The sequence below is a fragment of the Erigeron canadensis genome, chromosome 8, assembly GCF_010389155.1.
Source record: "Erigeron canadensis isolate Cc75 chromosome 8, C_canadensis_v1, whole genome shotgun sequence".
Lineage (NCBI taxonomy): Eukaryota > Viridiplantae > Streptophyta > Magnoliopsida > Asterales > Asteraceae > Erigeron > Erigeron canadensis.
The window spans coordinates 9918069-9940780 of NC_057768.1; the positions used below are offsets into that span (position 1 = coordinate 9918069).

The 22712-nt window shown below is 28.5% G+C and overlaps 1 protein-coding gene and 1 long non-coding RNA gene across 2 annotated transcripts; one reads left to right on the plus strand and one right to left on the minus strand.

The window, feature by feature from the left end:
- Positions 1 to 745: 745 nt before the first annotated feature.
- On the minus strand, positions 746 to 21352 carry LOC122609847 (butanoate--CoA ligase AAE1-like). The gene is made up of 2 exons (XM_043782794.1): positions 21140 to 21352; positions 746 to 2504 (listed from the first exon to the last, which is right to left on the minus strand). The coding sequence occupies exons 1-2, from the start codon at positions 21335 to 21337 to the stop codon at positions 1074 to 1076; spliced, it is 1629 nt and encodes a 542-aa protein (XP_043638729.1). The 5' UTR covers positions 21338 to 21352; the 3' UTR covers positions 746 to 1073.
- Positions 2389 to 4848, plus strand: LOC122609848. Its single transcript, XR_006325403.1, has 3 exons — positions 2389 to 2479; positions 2865 to 2932; positions 4617 to 4848. It is a non-coding gene; the product is annotated as an uncharacterized LOC122609848 (long non-coding RNA).
- Positions 21353 to 22712: the final 1360 nt, after the last annotated feature.

The window sequence follows — 22712 nt, forward strand, 5'->3', positions numbered from 1 at the left end:
CTACAGTTATAAGGCTATCTAATGCTAAGGCTATCTAATGCTAAGAACCTTTTTAGGCGTCATTGAGCTGACACATCAAATCTTTATAAATCCTTATACATCCTTATAAATAATTCAAGTTCTATAATTTTATCTCTAACCATACAAACATCCTTACATATCTTTTACCTTCAACTAAAAACAAAAATATATTAGGTAAAGAAAGTAAGAACATGTCTTTATGTAAGGACATTTTCAAAAAATCCTTAGTTTTAGACAAGTTTTAACGGCAAAGGATATCCAAAGGCACCTAAAGAAGCCTAAACGCACCCATTAAAGATAGCCTAAATTGAAACATGGAATATCATCCTGTCTAGTCATTATCACAGGTAAACTTTGTCCAACGTTATCCATCCGGTTCTAAGTAGTTCTAACCTATCATTTCATTTGGTCCATCACTTTAGATCGTCTTTCTTCATACTTGTAATATAATTTACATTAAGATATAACCATCCATCATTGAAACTTGTATCACTTTTGGTCATCACTTCTAGAGATTTAACTGTTAAAATTAAATTGAAGCTCCTTGGTCATAGCTTCACCGACAACATTCGTAAAACTCTATATTTCTTCTAGTGTAATCTAATTTTGTATTTATAAGTATCTTGTAAACTGTTTGGTTCTTTTAGTAGTTAACAAGTTAACTGCTCAACATAAATTCTCGGCTGCACTACTGCAAGATAAGTTGATAGATGTTTAACCAGGATAAACAAAAAATTTGGAATACATACCAATTTTTATTTAACACAAATTATAAAGCATTGTAGCAGTTTCACAAGAAAGAAAAGAAAAGGGAAGCTTCCGTAGCGCTTAGCACGGCGTATGGCCCATTGGATTATGTATTAAATGGGCTTCCACACATCTATTGGGAATTTGGGATCAATCTTTTTAGGGCCGACCATTTTTTGGCACCCTTTCTTTATTGAATTCAACCTGTAAACAATTGTAAAAATTGAGCAACGAATTTGGGCTCAGTATATGACAACCACATATATATATATATGTGATCAATACCCGTTTGTAAATGGCACGAACTAGATAGACTTGGCTTGTTCTCTTAGAACAAATTTCAGGATTTTACCTGATGAATTCATTGGCAAAATTCCGAACCAGACGTTTATAGGGATCATACGTCGGGGCATCAATTTTTCTTCACAAAACTTGATGATACCATGGCTACTTAGCGAACATTCATCTTTTAAGGTCACAAAAGCACATGGATATTCACCAAAGGTCTTATCCGGTTTTCCAACGACTGCAACATCCTTTACAAATGGATGACTTCGTATGACACGCTCAATATCCATCGTGCTCAAAATCTCCCCCTCGACCATAATGCTATCTAATGCGCGATCCTTCATCACGATATCACCGTTAGGGTTCCTAACCCCGAGATCACCTGTCCTATACCATCCGCCCTTAAAGGCACTTTTTGTCATTTCCAAATTTTTAAGGTACCCTAACATAACTACATTACCCCTGAACACAACCTCACCAATTGTCTTGCCGTCACATGGTACACTTTTCATTGTTTCCGGGTCTTTCACATCAACATCTTCTAATAGAATGTTGTGAGCTCCTTCGCGACATCTTATCTTCACAAGTTCCGGATCATCTTTATTTTTTTCTTCATTTGTTGATTTTAGATATCTATCTGTCATGGGCCCAAGAGCTTCTGTCATTCCATAACCATGGTGAATACTGAACCCGAGACTTTCAACTTCCAAAATAACATCAGGTGGTGGCAAAGGCCCGGCCACAATTACATCAACCTTAGCTGGAATCACCGATTGTTCACTGGTTTCTGAACTTGCAATTTTGTCTAAAATCGTAGGAGGGCCACATAAGTGTGTTACCTTATGAGCCACAATCGATTTCAATATCACATCGGCTGTGACTTCTCTAAGGCAAATATTGGTGCCACCTAATGCTGCCACTGCCCATGGAAAGCACCACCCATTGCAACGAAACATATCAACCGTCCATAAAAACACCGGCATTTTTCTCATATCATATCTAAAGATAACTGCCAATGAGTTCAAATACGCCGCTCTATGGCTATATACAGCCCCCTTTGGCTTCCCAGTTGAGCCTGAAGTGAAATTTATCGAAATTGGATCACATTCATTATTTGGGTATATAATTTTGAAATCAGATTTCCCAATAGAAAGAAGATCATCATAATTAAGAGTGTTTGATGGTACAACAATGCCACTTTTTCTGCCTATTAGAACAAGGAGTGGTGATGGTTTCTGGCTTTTTAGTGCTAAGAGCTTGAATGCTTCAACGACGATTTCAATGAACTGGCAATCACAAAATATGATCTCGGGTTCTAGTAGTTGAAGAGTGGCTGCTAATGTGGGTGGATCTAGGCTTGTATTGAGTGCAGAAAGGATGGCACCAGCCATTGGAACCGCAAAGTGAAGCTCGTAATGGGCAGGTATGTTTGGAGCCAATGTTGCAACCTATATGTAAAGATATTGCCGTGGTAGCTTAACAAATGCAATGAGTAATATAATTTTGACAAAATGCCATATCTCATAAGATCAGAACATAACTTGTTGATACATTAAGAGGGCCAACGATATGATTTCTGATGCCTTGAAAGCCAAAAGCAGTGAACCTCTAAAACATTTTTTGGTTCAACTAAAAACCTTGATGAAAAGATATTAGTAGGTTACAACTTTGAGCTCAAGCGGTCTTACACTTTTTACAAAAAACCTTTCTGAATATGAAATGTTTCTATTCAATAATCTGAGTAATTTCATTGAATTATATGCAATAGTTCAAATTCTGGATACTAGCCGAATGCATATGTGATGCAGGGGTAGCGATCGACGGTTTGGTGGCAGCGACGGGAACTCGGGAAGTATTATAGGATATTGATATAATGGTAATTGGTATATAAAGGGTAATTTAGTATTTTTATGAGTTGGGAAATAAGTGTAGTAAATATAAATTTCATTAAGGATATATTTGATATATCATGTACCTTAGCTGTTATGTGTCTTGAATAATCAAAGATATTTTAGGTATTTCAAAACAAAGGCGGTTGTGTTAGCTTTATATTATATAGAAATTTTGATATTTAAATATTTGGATTGACATATTTTTGGAATGGATATTTGTGAAGTCCATTTTATCAAACCAGTTTTTCCAATAATATAAAATATAAAAAAAGAAAATTCCAACATTAAAAGTACCGGATTCGTCCATATAAGTTGAATTTGGCAATTACAATGTGGGATTAAGTTCCCCTTTGTAGGTAGCATGGTGAATCTGGCAATATAAATGTCAGATTAGACTGTGAATTTGACATTATAAATGTCGGTTTCACCTTTTGCTCCCCTCAAAGCATTACAAGAATATTTCTTCCAATCCAGTATTGCTAATGTCTGATTCAATTTTTGAATTTAGAAAATTAAAGCGAGACGAATTAAACAATATCGAGTCTAATAGAAAGTCGGATAGAGCAATATCGAGTTAGATAGAGCAATATCATATACAAAATTAAAGCGAATTTGGCAATGTTAATGCTGGATTGGTGAGAGTTGGACTAGTCTGACATTTCTAATGTCGTATTACTTGTTCCATAAAAAAAAAATTCCCAAAAACTGTTTGACAAAGTGAGCTCCTAAAATATTTGTTCCAAAAAAGAAATTCGTAGAAATTGCTCATTTACTTGAATAAACCAATAATAATAATAATAATAATAATAATAATAATAATAATAATAATAATAACATCGATTATGTTTGACTATCACTTCGTTGACTTCGATTTCTAAGCCCACAAAAGCAATGGAATATTTGAGCACATGTTTATATTGAATTTATATAAAATAACCATTTTTACTAGAAAAAAAAAAAAAACAAATGGAATATCGCAAATTATAACTCATAGAATAGAATACCATAGGGGGTATGTTAATAGGATATAATTATTATATAACTATTATATGGCTTTGTCATAGACTCTTAGGTCATATATTATGGATAAAAAGATTATTGTTATTTTTATTGAAGATATTTGTAGTGTAGTCAGTATATGTGTGAATATATGCAATTATCTCTGTTTATAAAAATATCTTTCTACATAACTAAGAAAATATAAAAAATCCTATGTAGCATATTTATTTAGATGAAAACAAAGATTATTGCTTAGTTGTAATTTTTCTAAATATTTTGTAATTTTGCATGCCATGTATAATAATAATAGTAATAATAATAATAATAATCGTATACATACATAAGGAAATAGAGATCACTTCGCGATGGTTGTAGATTAATTTATGGTTTAGATTAATTAACAAAGATGTATTCGTTAATACATTTTTGTCAATAATTTATTTAGTACCTATCCATATCCATTATATATCAAATAAATTGCTACAACAAAATAAAATAGTCATCTGTTTTATCATCATCATCATCAAGAGAAGATATAAAAAACTTCCGTAACACATTTATCGAGATAACAAACAAGATTTTTATTTCGTTATAATTTTTGCAGATATTTTGTATTTTTTGCATGCCATGTAGATTACTAATCACTAGCATGATACCTGCGTGATGCAGCGGGGATGAAATATAATGCGCAAGATGACGTGACGAAGAGAGTTTTGGTGGCCGCATTCTCTTTCAATACGTGAAAAGGGAGGGTTGTATTTGTGGAAAGAATATTTTAGACAATTCTTTCTGTGTGACTTTCAATAGACGTGTGTTTCTTTTGTTAAGTTTGTGTAGATTAAAGTAAATATTGTACTAATTTCTTTGTAATCTTTAAATTTATTTAATATCTTATATTTAATGTGGATAATTTAGGCTGCTGTGGTTAAGCCTATGAGTATCAACTTAGTTTTGTACTTATCTGTCATTCTCTTTTAATATTTTGTGACATTATTTTAAAAAAATACTTAGTCAAATATTTTATTTAGTATTATATAATGAATAATTGTAACATTGAATTAAATATGATACGGAGTATAGTTTTTTCTTTCCATCCTTTGCATATTAGAAGATTTTATTTAACCTATTATTTATTAGATAAAAATCCAATTTTTTTACTCAAATTTAGTAAATTATTTACTTTTTGAAAATTAACCCCTTTAGTTTATGTTTTATGCATTAAAATTTAACCTTTGTTGATGGTTTATTTACGAAAGTAAAGTATATATACTTTATTTTTTAATTTCATGTGTTGTTATATGTTTATATAATTTAGACATTATTAAAAAAGTAAGTTCTATTGGTATATTGTCTTTATATATGTTTATATATGTTTATATGTTTATATAATTTAGACATTATTAAAATATATTCATTTATGATATATTGTCTTTAATTAATAAGTTTACATTTTAATACATCGTTACTACCATATTATAGTTATACAATAACTATTTACCATATAACGCATGAATTTAATATAGTTTAAAAATATATGACATCATAACTAATGTAAGAAAAAAAATGGAATTGCCACGTTAATTATTTTCAATAAATCAAATCCTTCTTCAATTATTATAACTTTGCTAAATCAACCTTTAAAAATTTTCATGAAGGTATATTAAAAAGTTATATACTTATCATAAAATTCAAGGGTGGAAAAAGACAATTTTTTTATGCACGTGAAGTATTAAGAACTTTATTTAGCATTTTTCTATTTATTATAATAAAGATATATATATATATATATATTAATCATATATATACCTAAGTTAAATAAATTAACTTAAAAAATGATAAAAATAATTAATTTAAGAGTATGTAGAAAAAAGTAATAAGTACATATTTATTGAATATAGTCATATAGATAGATAAGTAGAAAATAAAAATAGGATGGAAAAATGTTACCTAAAACTACACAACATTACAAAATTTATTTTATATCAAGTATTACAAGTATTTCTTTTATTATTGAGAAACGGAAAACACAATCAAATGCATTTACTTTTACTATATTAATAAAATGTATCTGTGTAATGCGGCGTTGTGGTAGTGGCGGCAATCGCGGCAGTAGCAGCGGTGGTGATATCGGTGGCGGTGTTGGTGTGATTATTAATATAAAACTAATTGATATTGTTGGTACAGTTTCTGTGCACCTATTATTGTCCGCTGCAATGCAACTCAGGAGATGGACTATAGGAGTTTCACCTGTACTATAATGTCTATGCTACAATGTGTATACTACATTGTGTGTATACGATCATAATCTCTATGAGATGATAATTAGTATACGTGAAAAGTGATTATTTGTATGAGATGATATCTATACTATACTAATCTCTATGAGATGATAGTGTAGTATACGTCCTAGAAGCCCAAGTCCAGCCCACATGTTATGTAATCTGCTATATATATGTGTTATAGGTATAGGGTTTTCAGTTAATGATTTTAGTCGAGACAGAGAGTCATTCACGGGTTGTGATAGAGATCTATATCACATATCCACCATGTAATTCATTATCAAGAGTCGTCTCGATCGATTGTAATCCGGAATCATTGAGATGTATTTTAAACGGATTTATTATTGTAATCATTCGACTAATGATAAAGGAATTATTATTGTTTATCTCCTGTTCTTATTATATATATGTGTGTGATTTTGTTAAAAGCCTCAAGATCGAATTCAGGTGGATTCCGCACACCTGGATTCGTACAGATCTCGATGTTCTAGGGTCAACGGGACCTTACAGATATAAATGGGGTAGTTTATTTATTTTAATAATTGAAGGATATATGTTGTAAATATATTTTATTAAAGTATTATAGTCTTATACTAGATTTTAGACCCGTGCCCAATACTGGACACGGGTTTACAATATTATCAATATTAGATTTTCATACATTTAAGTCATAAAAGCATATAATTTTAAAGATATAGGGTTCTAAGTGTCTTACTTTGCAAGTTGTAGTACAATAATCATATGTTTGTCACTGTCATTATTAGCTGAGAGACATTGATAAAATTGTTTATCGTATTCATTTCATAAGGCACATATTATAATAATTAATCTATTATATAACTTTTTAAAACCAGTTGTACTCATAATATGATATTATTATGAAAGATAATTAAGAATTAAAATATAAACACACTTTTGATCATGTATTTGACATTCAATTATATGTTTTTGATTATGATGCGGACCCATAACACAAAAAGGTTTATTTTCAATCACCTGTCCTACGATAATTAGATAACAATTAGGATTGTTTTCATACTCTTTGGTAACAATTAGGACTCTTAATTTGAGTGACAATTGTAACTTTAAACATTAATACGCAAACCTAATATATAAAAAAAGAGAAAATTATGTACCTTTTTGATTTGAGAGATATAATGAATCTCGAATGGAGTTCATATTAACTTCGATATAGTATTCAAGTAACCCTCAGTTGTAAATGTTGTTTTTTTCTGTGACCGTCTCATGTTTTGTGATTCCTATTGTGTTTAGGATAAGAATGTTGTATATCGTCATATGTTATTATGTTTGAGATATGTATCCAAAGTTCAAATTGTGTTTATATTAAATATTAAGCTAAATATTAATATTTATAGTTTATAAAAATCTAATCTAATATTTGTTAATAAGTCATTAGGTTTTGAAATAATTTTTTGTAGACAATATTTAATATATTGAAATTTTTTTTAACTAATTAAATGATTATAAGATTTACAAAATTTTCTCAAGTTAATGGTTAAAAATAAAAAATAAATTAAGTTTTCAGGGCTAAAAAGTGTAAATTATTGATAGAAAACAAAAAAGTATAAATTAATGAGATTTTTTCTACAAAATAATATAAATACTAATATAATAATATATTTGGATAATTATTATTACGATTTTTAGTTTATAGTTAATCTAAATGATGACATAATATAAATACTAATATAATAATATAATTGGATAATTATTATTAGGATTTTTAATTTATAGCTAATTAAATGATTATAAGATTAAAAATTTTTTTTTCAAGTTAATGGCTAAAAATAAATATAAATTAAGTTTTCAAAGCTACAAAGTGTAAATTATTGATAGAAAACAAAAAAGTGTAAATTAATGAGATTTTTTCTACAAAATAATATAAATACTAATATAATATTGTATTTGAATAATTATTATTAGTATTTTTAATTTATAGTTAATTTAAATGATGACATAATATAAATACTAATATAATAATATATTTGGATAATTATTATTAGGATTTTTAATTTATAGTTAATTTAAATGATGACATATGCGAAAGTTAATTTGATGAAATTGAACGATTTGATTAATTAATATGTAATTAGTTCAACCGTCTTATAATACATATTAAGATTAAGATAAAGATAAAGATTAAAATTAAGATGTATAGTAGGTACAAATAATTATAATTAAATGAAATGATAAATGATAATGATTGTTTGAGTTTATTTACTGTAATTTTTTTAAATTTGAAGGAGGTAAGTAATTTATACGCCAATATATAAATTTAATCATATCACAATTATATATATATTTCAAGTATTATATATATAAAGCAGCTTACCAGCATATGCAATAACGTGTTCAACTTGTAATTTGTTTTCTATAAATTTGCCATTTTATATTTGGTTGAAGAAATCAATTCATACGCGTTTTCTAGACGACGTTCGACACAATATACATAGACGGGGCCCAAACGCCAAAAATGTTGTTGACTATTTACTCTTACTCGTACTAAATTAATGGAAATTATGAAAAAAAGTAATATATATTTTATTGAAAAGTAAAAAAAGATAGGGGAAAAAAAGTGATATACTTACCTGAATTTTCTAATAAGTGAACGTAAAATGTTAGTAAGAGATAAAATAATTTTAATGGTCTCTAAAAAATTGAAATTGCATCCAAAATGATTTTTGAGAAAGAAAAAAATAAAAAAACAAATAATCCAAACTTTTCTTATTGGAGAAATTGAATTTAGCGTTCATATTAAAATATACCGTTTTCTTTTTTCTTAATATATAAATTTATACTTCTTTTTTCATTAGTTCCTTATTGAATATATTGTGTAATTTCTGAAAAAACTCTTCAATATCATTCACATAAAAATAAGTTATTGTAAATTTTTAGTATCTATCCTATAACTAAAAAAAGGTTAAAGACATACTTGACACCTCTTAAAGTCAATTTTGAGCCTAAAATTCTCTCATAATTACTCTGGAGGTCTTACTTTCTTTTTTTTAAGACTTTTTTTATTTCTTTATTTTTTTATTAAATAGATAATTACATTTAAAACTCTATCACAATTTTTTTATATCAAAACAAAGATTTTTAAATTTTAAAGATATATGATATCATTAAAACTTTCTCAATAAATTATTATATATACAACCTAAAGTTTTATTAATCATTCTCATTAATATTATTTTTCTTTCTTCCGACCAAAAAAACATATGTCATATCACTTTATTTTATTTTTGATATTTTGTTTATGTTTGTTTATTACTTGATATTGAATTGTTATATTATTATTATTTTTCATCTCTTTTAAATTAATTTGTTGTCAATTGTAGTTTAATTATGATTTTTTCTTCTAATACAAAAGAATTTATTTTTCAAATTTTGTTTGTTCATATTTTGTTATTTTTTCGTTTGTATTGTTATTTAATATTTAACATTGATATATATATATATATATATATATATTAGGGTATGGGTGATTATCAAATGAGAACCAAATTAAAATGAGAACAAATGAGAACACTTAAAAAACTATATTTTAATGCATTAAAAATCCTTAAAACTGACAAAGTGCATAACTAATTATAACTATTTAAGTGTTTAACAACACATTGATACGTCAAAATCGAAAAAATCACGTTTTTGTTGGATGCATAATTTTGATGAATATGCATCCAAGATAGATGCACAAAACAAAAAACTTGACTTTTTCGATTTTGATTGCTAAATGTGTTGTTAAACACTTAAATAAATATAATTAGTTATGCACTATGTTAGTTTTGTGAACTTTTAATGCATCAAAATTATGATTTTTAAGTGTTCACACCATTCTTATTTTAAAAGTGTTCTCACTGGAGTGTTACCCTATATATATATATATATATATAGAAATTATCCGTCTATCAGACGAGCCTGAAGACTGATACGATAATATGTCGTAAGCAAAATAAAACTATTTTTTCTCATTCAAAAAGGGCTAAAAACTGTTCATTTTAATTAAAACTGGAAGTCTTATATTAAAGATAGACCCTAACTAAATTGTATTAACATATGCGTGATAAATTATATGCATATTTTATACTAGATTAAACCCGTATATTGTATGAATAACAAAAATATAAAATTAACATATTGTTCGTTAAAAATAAAATACAGTAGCGAGAATCCCCTACAATCTAATAGTTAGTTTTTTTGAACACGACTATGTTAAGTTTATCAAGGCTGACTGGCTGAATAGGGCTGGCACGAAAATGATATCAGGAACTGAAGATCAAGCAACGCAAAGACAAAACAAGACTGACTAGTTAAGCATTAATATGCATGGGTCATGAAGCACTGCTACAAATACATACTCCGTATATTTTTCCTTTCACATTATGAATCTAAAATTCCAATATAAAAAAATAAAACAAATTTTTGAAGAACAATGATGACAAGCCTTGGTTTTTTTCTTTTTTCGAATACTTGTAATGATCATGTTTAACATGTCATTATTTAGGGTACGCGCAAAACTTAACTATTATATTAAACGGTGAAATTTCTCTAATATCATATGCCAACTAAATGCTCGACTTTTCTTTTCCTTTTTGAATAATCAGAATGTGGTAGAATTTTAAATTCTTATGTTCGAAATTTAATTATCATAATGTGCTAGAATTTAATTTTATTAATCTTGTTTTAATTATGTTTCCCTCTATATCATACCTTTTTGAGTAAACAACACGGATGGTTACTGAAGTATATCTCAGATTATCCTTTTCGTACAATCTTTTGATTCTCTACTCGGAATATACCTAAAGTTTTCAAATTCTTCTCATATAGTACCTAAAACTAATAATCGTCTATTTGGTCACTTGAGGACTATTTTTGTTATTTTCTTATCAAAAGGACCAAAAATGAAGTTATTTTTATAATAATAAACTTTATTAATTAACAAAATATACATACACACATATTTTACTTAATTACTTTTTATTTTGTTTTTTTTCATTTGTTTACTTTATTTTATTATTATTTTTCTAATAACAATCTTTTCTCTAAATAATCATAATAAATGAAAAATAAATCAAAAAACAAAAAACAAATTAAAATTTTTCTTAATTGTTTAAAAACTATATGACATATCATCATCATTAGATACCTCATATTAATACCTTAAGGGTGAAACCCTTACCGTATATATCAAAAGAGATTTTTTTAATATTTTTTTGGTAGGTGTTTCTATAAAAGTAAATGAAAAAAAAATTTAAAAAAATATTAATAAAAATAAAAAGACTACACATTTTCCATTCTTAATAAATTTTTATAATAAAAACAAAAATAAATGCCGTACCTCATATTATTTTTAGTAATATTGTTTTTATAAGAAAAACTCATTTAAAAAAAAATAACGGTATTAATAAGAAGTAGCTGGCGGAGGTGATAGGCCATAGGCTTAAATATAAAAATAAACTAATAATTTCTAATATATTTTTAGTTTTGATTTATTCTTATATTTTTGGAGAAATAATAGTTGTTAGTTAAATAAATTAAAATAAATAACTGAAAAATTAATAAATTTTATTAATAAAAGTAATTACAATTTTGGTCCTTTTGGTAAGAAAATAACAAAAATATTCTTCAAATGGTGGACTTAACAACGAAATAGAAGAACGTCAGTTTTAGGTACCATAAGACGTAAGAATAGGATTTGAAAACTATATATAGGTTTGGTTCGAGTAGAAATTTAAAAGATTATACCACAAGGGTAATCTACAATCTGTGTAATTTACTCTACTTTTTTTTTTTTTTTTTATAAATTTTGCATATGAAGTTTTAAAAAGTCTTTTTTAATGACCTGTGATATTACACAAAACAAGTTAACTAAATGTTTTTTTTTTTTATCAAAGACCCGGGATACTCAAGTCATTTGATCAAAAAACTTAGTCATTTATACATATACTAGGTTTTTTACCCGCACGATGTGCGATTGTTTAATTGTTTTATCAAATATTTTAACATGACATTGATAATTAATAAAATTTAGTTTAGTTAGCATAATATTAATATATCGTTATTTTTAGGGATAAGTGCGTGAAAATGCTGATAATAACTAAGATCAAAAAGTTATAGTGTGCTTGAATTTTTCAGTTACTCTATTGTATGCATGAACTATGTAGATACACCAATACAAATAAAAATAAAAGATATTACAACTACTATACTATCAAACTAAAATTTTGCATAGCAAGAGCAACATACAATTGACCATGTAATAATTTATATGTTTAACAATAGTATGGACCATTTAATTTATAAAACACTTATAACTATTATACCACACGAAGAGTATAAACAATAAAAATATCATCATGCTTCTTTCATTGTCGATGATTAAAACAAAATAACTGAAAGCAAAAACATAGTAGAAGTAACTGACCCAAATAATGATTCAAACCAATGCATAACTTATAAATATGTCGGAAACAAAAATAAAACTTATGACCTGTATATCATCGGTCCATATCCGTATTCATCTAAGATTCTTCAATGTTATATTAGAATTAATTATTATGAGAAGTCATTCATATTGTACCTTACCAAAGTTTTACGAAGTGAATAAAAGTCAAGTTATGCAAATAACTAACAAAATAAATATGTTTGAATAGCTTATCAAAATTTAGATATGTTAAAGATTGATTTATTGAATATAATCTTTAAAAAGATTATATGGAATTATTCTCTCAAAGAAATAAATTATAACTATCTTATTTGTTATAATCTTTACCTAAATAATTCAAACTATTTAAATAAATATATATAAAAAAGGGTGGAGATGACACATAGGTTAAATCCTATGTGGCAACATTTAAATATAGCTTTGAGTTGAGGTGAGAGCTTTAGAAAGCTAGGATTCTTATTGTTTTAATATAGATATATAGATATACATAGGCTAGAAATCTAAAGGAAAGCTTCTTTAGGAAAGAGTAAAGAAGATTCATTTTTTTTTAATTTTTGTTTAGCTTGTTCCTTTGATTTTTTTAAAAAAAAAATTCACTTTTTTTTTAGTTAACTCAGTTCAAAAGATAAAAAAATAAATTTCTAACCCGAATTAGTGACCAGTTTTACGTATAAGGGTATTAATATGGGATAGCTGGTGGGAGTGATAGGTCATAGAAGTGATAGGTCATAGGGGGAGATTGGTGATGGGGTGATCTACCTAACGGGCTTCGCCTTTAACCATCATGACTACCTCATAGACTGGGAAGCTACACTTATAGCTTACGGGCTACGCCATTTGAAAAAAAAAAACTTTTAAAATTTTTCTTAATTTGTTTTATGTAATTAGTTAATTAAAGATATGATGAAAAAGTGAGAAAAACAACAACAAAATCTAAAAAATAAGTTAAAAAAATTATAAAAATGAGCATTTTCTTCTTTCTCTACTTAAGATATATTCTCATTTGTATATATATTTAGATATACTTTTGTAAAAAGTCTCTACAATAAAATAAGTTTCAAAAACTCAAATTACATGCGAAATTCTAGTGATTAGTTGTTTACTTAATTAGTATTAGTTAATTAGCCTACAATTAAAATAATAACTTCAAGATATATTAAGTTGATTAGGGATATGGAAGACTAGCTAGGTCATCGAAATATTGGACTAGTTATCCTGGACCTACATACTGTCTCGAGTTCAAACCTCATAACGAGAAAACCCAGTCAAGAGAGACCTTTTTTGTGAGAACCTTTGAGAACTTTTCAAATCAAACCCAATCGATTATTGTTCTTTACATGAAAATTGTTGTTTGATTGTTTTCTGAATAATTTATGTGTAATTTTGAAGTTTATAATTGTGTGGAGCATGAATTATCATCCGTTATACAATTATGTGAAGATTTGGATACTTGATCACATGTGGACGAATATTGCTATGATCACATGTATGTAAATCGATCACATGTAATCATAGTAATATTCGTGCACATGTGATTAAGAATCCAAAGCTCCACATAATTGTATAACGGATGATAATCCATGCCTCCACACAATTATAAACTTCAAAATTACATATAAGTTATTCAGATTACAATCAAAAAACAATTTTCATGTAAAGAATAATCATCGGTTGGACTTGATTTGAAAAGTTCTCAAAGGTTCTCACAAAAAAAAGGGTTCTCAAAATAACTTTTCAATATATATATATATATATATATAATGGAAAATGATAAATCCTCCTAAAAATCCTCCTAATATATCCACTTGTTAACACATGTAATCCACTAGTTCTCTTTCCTAATCTCACTTCCTGATTTTCCACATGTCACGATCCTATTCAATAGAAGGATTCTTAGGCTAAACAATTATGAAGATTGATCATTACACATATATATATAATATATACACATGGGTGACTTTTGTAAGCGGCTAGCGTTTTGCCAGTTTGTAATCTGTTAGACCTAAAAATGGTGTTAAAATGTAATATTTTAGAGATGGAAGGGGCATTAGTGAAATCTTAGATTTATGGTATAAATACCCCCTTCCATACCTAATTTGTAAGACTTTTACCATTTCTTAATTAAAAACACACACATTCCACACATTTTCTCTCTAATCTTCATCCCTAACCTCCATACACACACAAACACCTTTTCACACACAAACTCCATAAATTGCACAAATCTAGCTTAAATTAGTTTGTTACATGTAATATCAGAGCAAAATAACTACACGTTAACGATCCAGAGCTCAATTTGTTGCAATTTCTATCAATTTTTCATCAATATTCGAATTTTTATCCAAAACCGTTTTCTTCACTGTTCATCATTTGATCATCTCACAAATCACATGAAATCACAATTATTTGTTCACCAATAGATTCCTGATAGTTAAAAACATAATCCTCTCAAATTTCACGTTCTAATTCAATCCGAATTGCGAGTTTGAATTTTGAGATTTTTTGCTCAAAATTTAGGTTTTGAATCTGTTATGTTTTGAGGTGAATTGTGTTAATCGGATTGTTGCTAAGGTGAAAACAAACAGCTTGCAAGTGGTTTCATGTTCTAATTCCCAGAAAATCAAAAGTTATTGAAGTTTTAAGGTTCATCAATGGAGTTTTATGTTGAAACTGAACTGTTGGAGAAGATGAAGTGAAATTAAAACGATCTAATTTAGATCGTTTCAGTTTTACATACTTCATATTTACTTCAGTGATTGTAGCTTGTAAAACGATTCAATTTAGATCGTTTTGACAAGTGTGGTTGTGTTGTGAAGAATTGATTGTGGCTAACTGATCCTTTGGATTGGTTTTGGTCAATTCAATTTCTTGAAAATTCTGATAAGAAACCAAAACGATCTCTCTTAGATCGTTTCAATTTTGGTGAAACCAAAACGATCTCTTTTAGATCGTTTCAGCTCTTTGATTCCAAAACGATCTAAATTAGATCGTTTCACCTACAAGTTTCCAAAACGATCTCTTTTTAGATCGTTCTACCTTTCATTCCTTTCAAGATCGTTTCACTTCCTAATTCCTTTTAGATCGTTTCATTTCCAATCTTAAAACGATCTTCATTTAGATCGTTTCAACCAAGATCATTCCAATTCAAAAAAAAAAAAAAGTATTTTGGCGGGAAAAATATTTTTTGCTCCTATGATCATAATATCCAAAGTTTACATGAAATCCAAAGTTTCGTGAGAACATTTTTTGGTGCGAAAAATTTGGAGGGAAAACCTGAAATTCAAAAATTCCCAAATTTCATTCTTCATTTCAATTTCAAACACAAAAACCTTTCATTTCATTTCACCATTTGCTAAACAAAATGTCATATCCAAGGTTTTTAAATTCAGTCAAAAATGATTTCGTCTTCAACTTGTGGTTAACTTCCTCACCCGAGACACCTACTTTATCCGAAGTAAAACTTCATAAAGATGGACTGTGTTCATGTTGTTCGTCGAAACCTTATCCAAGTCCCTGTCAAGTGATGAAGACATTGATTCATTCGACTGCAACTGAAAATGTCAAGTTTCAAGAGGAAATAGTCACATTACAAGCTAAGAATGTTAAACTTCAAAAGGAAGTGATTGCTTTTCAAACAAAGAATGCTCAACTTCAAGCTGAGATGACTAAACTGCAAGATAAGAATAGAAGCCTACAAGATACGAATACCGATCTTGAATCTTGCAGCATTGGTCATCTAAATGATTTTGTGAATTTAACAACAAAACATTCAAAGCTTGTTAAGAGTTATAAGTTGAAGACAAATGAGATGCAATCTCAAATTTCTACATTGACAAATGAGTTGCAAAGTTCACTTCAAAGGTTTGATGAACACATTGTGGAAAGTCAAATGAAAGAAGTTGTCTTGATACAAACCATTTCAAATCTTCAACATGAGTTGCAAGATAAGACAACTATTTTATTAAGCAAGGAGAGAGAAGTCTTCAAAGACTTTAACAAAGTTGAGATGGATGATACTGAAAGTGATAATGAATCAGTGTATCATGATACAAGTCCAGTATTTCCAACTGAACTTGATGCTCCAAAGAAAGTTTGCACTGAGTCAATCCCAAAGAGCTCATCCCAAAGAGCTCAAAGATCAAAGTTTCATCACCTGCTGAACGTAAAGCTTCTCAATTTACTAACTATGCCTTATTCAAGGATAGAAAGTATTCTTCGAAGCCTACTATTGATGGAACACAGTCTCTTATTCCATTCTTGTCATTTGAAGACAACTCTCAATTCATTTCCCAAGCAAAAGCTCAGTTGACAAAGACTAAGCCAAAGTCAGTTTATAAGCCTAAGTCAATTGAGTCAAGGACATTCAAATATTCACTTTGGGAGTTATATGATCTTGCACCAAAACCTTTTGCAGTGCAAAAAGTGAATGTCTTTGCATCTCCACTGCGTCCACGAAAACTCAACTTTTCAACGACTTCGAGTTTTCATCCTCCGTGGTCTTCAGACTCAATTCGCCGGATTGATGATACTTACATATGGACTGTCAAGACAAAAACCGGTGGGCCTACACAAAATGGGTCCCAAAGGTTGTTTGTAAGTGATCCAGTGAAGATGGCTTATACACATGTCAGTGTATAACCCGGGCTAAAGATGTTGTTTATTAAACTACTACTTCATAATGGTTGATTCTCCAGTTTCGACTTCAAAGAGACATGATGAACATGTAGCCACACATTCATCATGAGGGGAAGAAAGAGAACAATGAAGTTGGAACAAGTGTACAAGTGTGTGTGCTTTATTAAAATTTGATGAGGGGAAAGAAGAATTCATCAGTTGAGGGGAAGAAAAATTGATTGTTGATAAGGATGAACCCCCAAATTGATTGTTGATAAGGATGACCCCCCAAATTGATTCTTTGAAGATAGTTATCGCTAACGTGGTGGGTACGCCGCGGGTACACTCTATACGTAAGCGTTGGTGGTACGCAAATATGATTGTTTGATCGAGGGGAAGTTTGTGATGAAGAAGAATGTTTGTCTAAATGCTTCAAGAGAGAGATTCATTAATCAAGGGGAAGTGTGACAAAGTTAAGATTGTCAAGAAGATGCTTTCATGTTCAAATCTAAAAGAGCCAAGATCAAGCTTCCGCAAAGTGTTTTAAAAGCTCAAGAGCCAAATCCATTTTCCGCAGTGCATTTACTCTGAAAAGATTAGTTTGATGGAAGATCTTGAAGACAATGAGAAAGCTTCGAAGACCTTCATCAACAAATTCGTATTTAAAGACGTTGAATTACATTTCAACACCAAGGGGAAGAATGTTAGACCTAAAAATGGTGTTAAAATGTAATATTTTAGAGATGGAAGGGGTATTAGTGAAATCTTAGATTTATGGTATAAATACCCCCTTCCACGCCTAATTTGTAAGACTTTTACCATTTCTTAATTAAAAACACACACATTCCACACATTTTCTCTCTAATCTTCATCCCTAACCTCCATACACACACAAACACCTTTTCACACACAAACTCCATAAATTGCACAAATCTAGCTTAAATTTGTTTGTTACATAATCTAATGAAACATAGCCGGTCGAAAAAAAAAGTAAAAATGATAAAAATTGATGTAAAAGCGAAGCATGTATTGTCAACCCGTTTGCAACGTTAAGAGGTAAAAGCGACCTGAATGTGACCAAACTTATCCAAAGTCAAGAGAAAAGAGTTTTAAAGAGACAAATTGGTAAAGTGAAAATGCTGGAAAGAAATGGAAAGCTCCAAAGTGCAATGTTTTGTGATTTGCTTAAAACGGGAAAATATTGGTGATTTCATGTCCAATACTCCATTTACGTTGATTATATGGTTGAACTACGTTCTTCTTGATATATATATGCAATGAACATACATTAATTAAAAACATGCTATACCATTTTTTTTAGAAACATGCTATAAGATCAATATGGACATGAATATGTATACATATGACTTCACATGATTCATATGATGAATCTACTGACATCTTTAGGTATAATGTTGTTAGGCTAAAAAGAACATGACGGTAAAATGTATCTCAATATGTTAATTGTAGGTTGTACACTTGTACTTATATAGTCAAAAACTTCATTCTCAATCAATATTTTAAATACCGGTAAGTTGATGGGTTCTACTTGTAATATTAGACACTAGTCAGTCGTCCAATACAACTAATTAACTCCGTTTTTGGTTCAATATTTGCATTTTATTTTACCGTCGATTTTTTTGGCTTTTTCCAGTTTTTCCGGTAATGCCGGTCTAGTAATATATACCGATATCTTCTTTCTTGTTTTTTTTTTTTAATTCTAAAAAAAAACTTTTTCAATTTACTATTATGATACTTTAATGTTACTTTTTATTTTTATCAACTTTAAACTTATATTTTGTTATGAAATATCTATTTTATATTATTTTTGAGTAAATTGTAACTACATTTTGACTAAGTTTTTATTGAACTATAACAAGTTTGATAGCTTTTCTATATAAAAAATGAAAATAACCCTACGGTAAAACCGGTATTAGGTATCACTATGGCACGGATAAAATACCGGTTTTTAAAACATTACTTATAATGGCCAATTTACACATAAACTACCAACCATTACTATTATTTATCGAGTGTTTTTGACATTAAAGAAATTATTTTTGACAATTGCGGAAAACATGGTCGTGATAAGGTTATTGACAGAAAAACTCATAAAACAACCCATTTATTTAATCGTTTAGCCGCATTCAGGGACAATATGTCGTCTCTAAAAGTTTCTGATCGTTTAAAGTAAGATTTTGTGTAGTGTCTTCTTGATGATAACAAAAACAATGCATTTTTGTAACAGAGAAAACGAAAAATACTTTATACTTTTACACCTTAGTGGGGAGGGACTGGGTATCGATAAACCTAATCACTAAGTCGGCGTCAGACAATACACTAGCATTGGCAGCACGTCGGCCAAATCAAGGATCTGGGGCTTCTTGCTACGCTACATCGAAGGAGCAAATGTGTGGTTTTCGGCAAAGTTCACCGAAGACAGAGAGTAAGGAGAGAAGAAGAACGTGGCCTCCAACGGCTAGAGAAAGGAATATAGCCAAATTAATTTTTTTTTCTATATATATTTGTGGCAAATTGGAGATGAAGGTATATGTATATTATGTTTTTAGATTTTAGGTAAAATACAACAAGTATTAAAGTAAAATAAATAAACAATAAGTTTTTGTTTACGGAAAATTATTGTGCATCATAAAAATCATCAAACATCAATACATATATTTGTGCTTCGTGAATCTCCATGCATCAATTTTATCATGATTTGAGGTCAAAAGCTTGTCCTATTTATTTTACTTTAATATTTGTTTTATAATAACCAACCCTTATGTTTGTATGTATAGTTTTATATTGGGAATAAGAAGCAACTGCAGGGTTCTTTATAATTCTTTTAAAAGTTTTTTTTTTAACTATTTACATTTTGCCCATCCTTATAGTTTGATACTATATAAAATTTAAAACTATATATTTTATCTTATTTACATTTCAGCCCTATTTTTCTTTTTATTTTATTTTATTATTTATTAAATTTTTATTTATATATATATATTTTATATAGTTTTTGATTTTATGAATTAAAATAAATGAAATAAAATGAAGAGATTGAGACTATGTAGCACCTAAACGGGTACGGGAACGATATGGGAACGGGGAACGACAAAACTGAAAAATCAAGATACGGGTACGACAATAAAAATATATACAAATATAAATTATATCAATTTTTTATAAAGAAATACTTGATACTTGAGAGATTATGTATAATTGTATATGTATAACTGTATAATATATGCTTGATCAGTGATCACTCATTGAATGTTTAGTGTTTAATAATTGGTTTTGAAATAGAAAAAATTTAATGTTGATCAAATTGTATATAATATAACCTGTCTGGGTTTGGGGAATAGAAAAAGTTCATTAAAACCTTGATATTAATTAGAAATCGTATGAAAACTTCAAAGAAACGTTTCAGTATATGTAGAAAATTCAAGGGAACGTTTCATATGTGTTTCGTACGCAGAAACGTTTCCATGGAGTTTCAGAAACGGGTACGACTACCTGTTTGGTGTTTCGGTGCATCATAAGGTGGAGATTATGGTAAAGTTTGGAAAAAATGGTGCCAATATTTTGGGAAAATTTGATTAATTTTGTGTAAAATTGTTGTGGACGGTTGTTATTACTTTGGTAATGGTAAATACCCCCTCCCCCCCCCCCCCCCCCCCCCCCCCCCCCCTTATGCTTAAACTATTTCAAACAATTTAAATGCATGTCAAATAGGCTAATTTCACAATAAGCTATTAGATTGCATCCATCATTGATTACACATCTACACAATAGAACAAATAAATGATGATATGATATAACAAATGTGAACTTACCACTTTTCCAGGCTGAACGCCTAAACTTGAGAAAGAAGAAGCAAGCTTGACACATCTATCGTGTACATCTTTCCATGTATACGTCTTATCTTCGTAAATAATAGATGTACTATTACCATATACAAATGCTGCTCTTTCTAGAAAGCTAATAGGAGACAAAGGTACATAATTGGCTTCACATTGATAGAAACCTTCCATTTTGTGTGTGTGTGGTACCATATAATAACTTCATCATTTATAGGCTTGATTCATACTACCATGAGGTCACACACGCTTACGCTTCGTGACTGACGCAATCAATTAAGATAAAAACAATTTAACTAATATAATTAGTGGGAGAAAATAGATGATAATATTGATATCTAGCGAGTGGAACTTTTCATCATCATCTTTTGTCAAATTTAAATACGTACGTATGTATTTTGGGTCTTTTAATTTTTTTATCCAAAGGTGATAGATGCGAATGTTTTCTAGAATCTAGATTGACGGTCTAAGAATAAACTTTAACACGTACTAGATTTAGACCCGTGTTAAATACACGAACTCTACATGATATATTAAAAATAAATTTAAAAACATGTAATCCAAAAAAAACTATGAAAAAACAAACCAATGAATTCAAATATAAAGATTGTAATTAAATTTATGAAAGAAAAAACAGATAAATTAAATATACATAATGTAATAAAAATCAAAGTAACATAAGATATTAATAGAACATTGACCAAAACGTTTAATTTCTTCTTCTATTAATATCATGTTATCAAGACTTACTTTTGTAACAGTTTTCATAACATTACAATCAAACAAACTTTATTTTAGTCAACATAATATTAATGTTAATCTTTGATCTATCTAATATAAAGTAAAAAGTAAAATAATCAACCTAATAAATAAACATAAATTACTAACCTTATGTATGACCAGAAACTTAAAAACAAAGCTAACAGAATTCAAACAATAACAAAACTGACTATTATAAAAACTAAACTTTATAAATCACAATCAAACTCCAAGTGTTGTTTTCCGAGAATCTTATTTTTTGATATTTTTGATATTAGGTTTAGGTAATTAAAGATATGAAATAGATAATGGGTTTGACATTGTATTTATCCAAATATATCTACTCGATTTTTTTAATTCAATAATCTATTATATATAATTAGTTAGAGTTTTGCTAAGTTAAATGATGATATCATCAAAAGTCAATTTAATAAAATTAATCATTATGATTGATCGATAAGTCATTTGATCAGTTGTCTTTTAATATATTTATATTTATATTTATATTTATGGTTCTCTTAATAAATTCATATATATATATTGTTTCCTTTGAACATTTATCAAAAACTCAAAAAGTAATCTGCATAAAATGGTATAGAACATTGAATTCATTTTCAAAATCTAGTATAAAAAAGTTAACCAAAATAGAAAAGAAAAAAAAGGATAAATACAAATAATAAAAAAATAAACTTTGGTCGATCGAATTCACATAAATAAAAATGTAAATTAAAACCTATCATTTTAGAAGCGATCTTCCGTATTTTCACATAAATAGCAACATGTGACCAGG

Bases quoted from the DNA above. Each gene is read 5' to 3' on its own strand.
- LOC122609847 (XM_043782794.1), bottom strand. From the start codon at position 21,337: ATGGAAGGTTTCTATCAATGTGAAGCCAATTATGTACCTTTGTCTCCT. The intron at 2,505-21,139 runs GTAAGTTCACAT...CTTTACATATAG, and splicing joins GCGTTCAGCCTGGAAAAGTG to GTTGCAACATTGGCTCCAAA.